General features: G+C 40.4%; 1 protein-coding gene across 1 annotated transcript in view; it reads left to right on the top strand.

Moving 5' to 3' along the window:
• Nucleotides 1–553: 553 nt before the first annotated feature.
• The window catches only part of LOC107103869 (glutamate receptor ionotropic, kainate 2-like), a gene marked incomplete at both ends in the record, with an annotated part of 54,738 nt that continues 53,752 nt past the window's right edge, over nt 554–1,539 (top strand). Inside the window, one exon of the mRNA XM_015403712.1 lies at nt 554–721. Within this exon, the coding sequence (XP_015259198.1) occupies nt 554–721 (168 nt within the window). The remainder of the gene's footprint in view (nt 722–1,539) is intronic.

Genomic DNA, 1,539 nt, shown 5'->3' with positions numbered 1-1,539 from the left:
ACTTTTATTATTTCTGGCTCCACCACATGAATTACTATATTGGATGATGTAATCAGCGCTGCCACAGCTGCAAGGAGTTTATTTTAGGTGTTTGAATGTTCTTCATCTGGATAACGTTTGCAGAAATGCTCCCTTTTTTTCCTTCCTTTTTCTTCATCGGTCCATAAACATCTAAGTTTGGTGAACTGGCTGCAGGTTTGCGCACACATGGCTTCTGTGTTTCTGCGTTGCTCTTTGGTGTAAAACACATTGGGACGTCCCTCTGATGGACGGTTGACCCGTCCAGGTTTTATTCCGTCTCTTCCCCACTCACCACTGGAGAATGGTACATAGAAACATAATCATGGGTGGCGTTAAAACAATAGATGGGTGTTTATTTTAACATTATGTTAACAATGTGGGAATGAATGGGAAGAAAAAAGATCTAACAATTAAAAATGAGTGTTTAATATTTTACAGAGCTTGTTTTGAGTAATTTCTTTTCAGTGATACCAAAGACTTTAAGTTAATGTCGTTTTCTGCGTCCCTAATATGACCTCCTTCTCTTTCACAGGGGGGATATTTGAGTCCGTCGAAAGTGGGCCTTCTGGTGCTGAGGAGCTAGCCTTCAAATTTGCTTTAAACACAATCAACAGGAATAGAACCTTACTGCCAAACACTACCCTTACCTACGACATCCAAAGGATAAACATCTACGACAGCTTTGAAGCCTCCAGGAAAGGTATGTTTGGGGTTTATTAAAAGTTTATTAAAATTTCAGTGTATCAAACACACCATTCCCCCATTAGCCCCTGTGATGGCACATGCTAAAATAAAAGCAAATAACTTCAATCCCAACTATTTTTGCTGCACAAACCAGTACCAACGTAGCACAGTTGATTGACACCAAATGTATTTATTTCTGCAAATTTGAGCAGCGCCATGGGAGTGGTTGATCTCTGATGACCCCTGGAGAAGCACAAATTAAAATATTTGCTGCACAAACATGGCCGAGGTGACAGACAGCAATTTTGTCTGATTTCATAAAAGTGGGGGGGCTGGCTGACCTTTTGACTTTTAACCTTCCATTAATATCTTCAAAGCCAAAGCAGCACAAATGCCCTTTTTGCTGCAGAAACAGAGTCGAGTTAATGACACCCACCTTTAAAGACCTCTAGAAATATTGAATTTTATCTTTAAAATTATAGCAGCACAAACTAAATTTTTTGCTGCACAAACTGTTGACACTAATTTTGTCTGATTTGAAGAAGGTGGGGGGGGCACTTTCCTTCTTTTCCAATCAGTTCCTTTCTCCTTCATAACCAGTCCAGGCCTGGGGAGGAAAACATCTCTTTTTTCATAAATCTTCCTATTTTATCATCGTTGGTATTGCTTGGTTCTACTCCTCCTGCTGGGTGTAATGCTGCGTTCACACCAAAAGTGTTTTGAGCATCAAAAACGCTTAAACAGAGAAGTTTGGACACTGGATCAAACTGTGGTCAAGTGTCTTCATTGCTCTGGCTGCTCGACGCTCCGGTTGTTTTACTGCTCTGTTCGTTA

Source organism: Cyprinodon variegatus, unplaced genomic scaffold, assembly GCF_000732505.1.
Source record: "Cyprinodon variegatus isolate N-32 unplaced genomic scaffold, C_variegatus-1.0 Scaffold1548, whole genome shotgun sequence".
Classification (NCBI taxonomy): Eukaryota; Metazoa; Chordata; class Actinopteri; order Cyprinodontiformes; family Cyprinodontidae; genus Cyprinodon; species Cyprinodon variegatus.
Note: the sequence above shows the minus strand (reverse complement) of the source record. Positions and strands in the feature narration are given on the sequence as shown.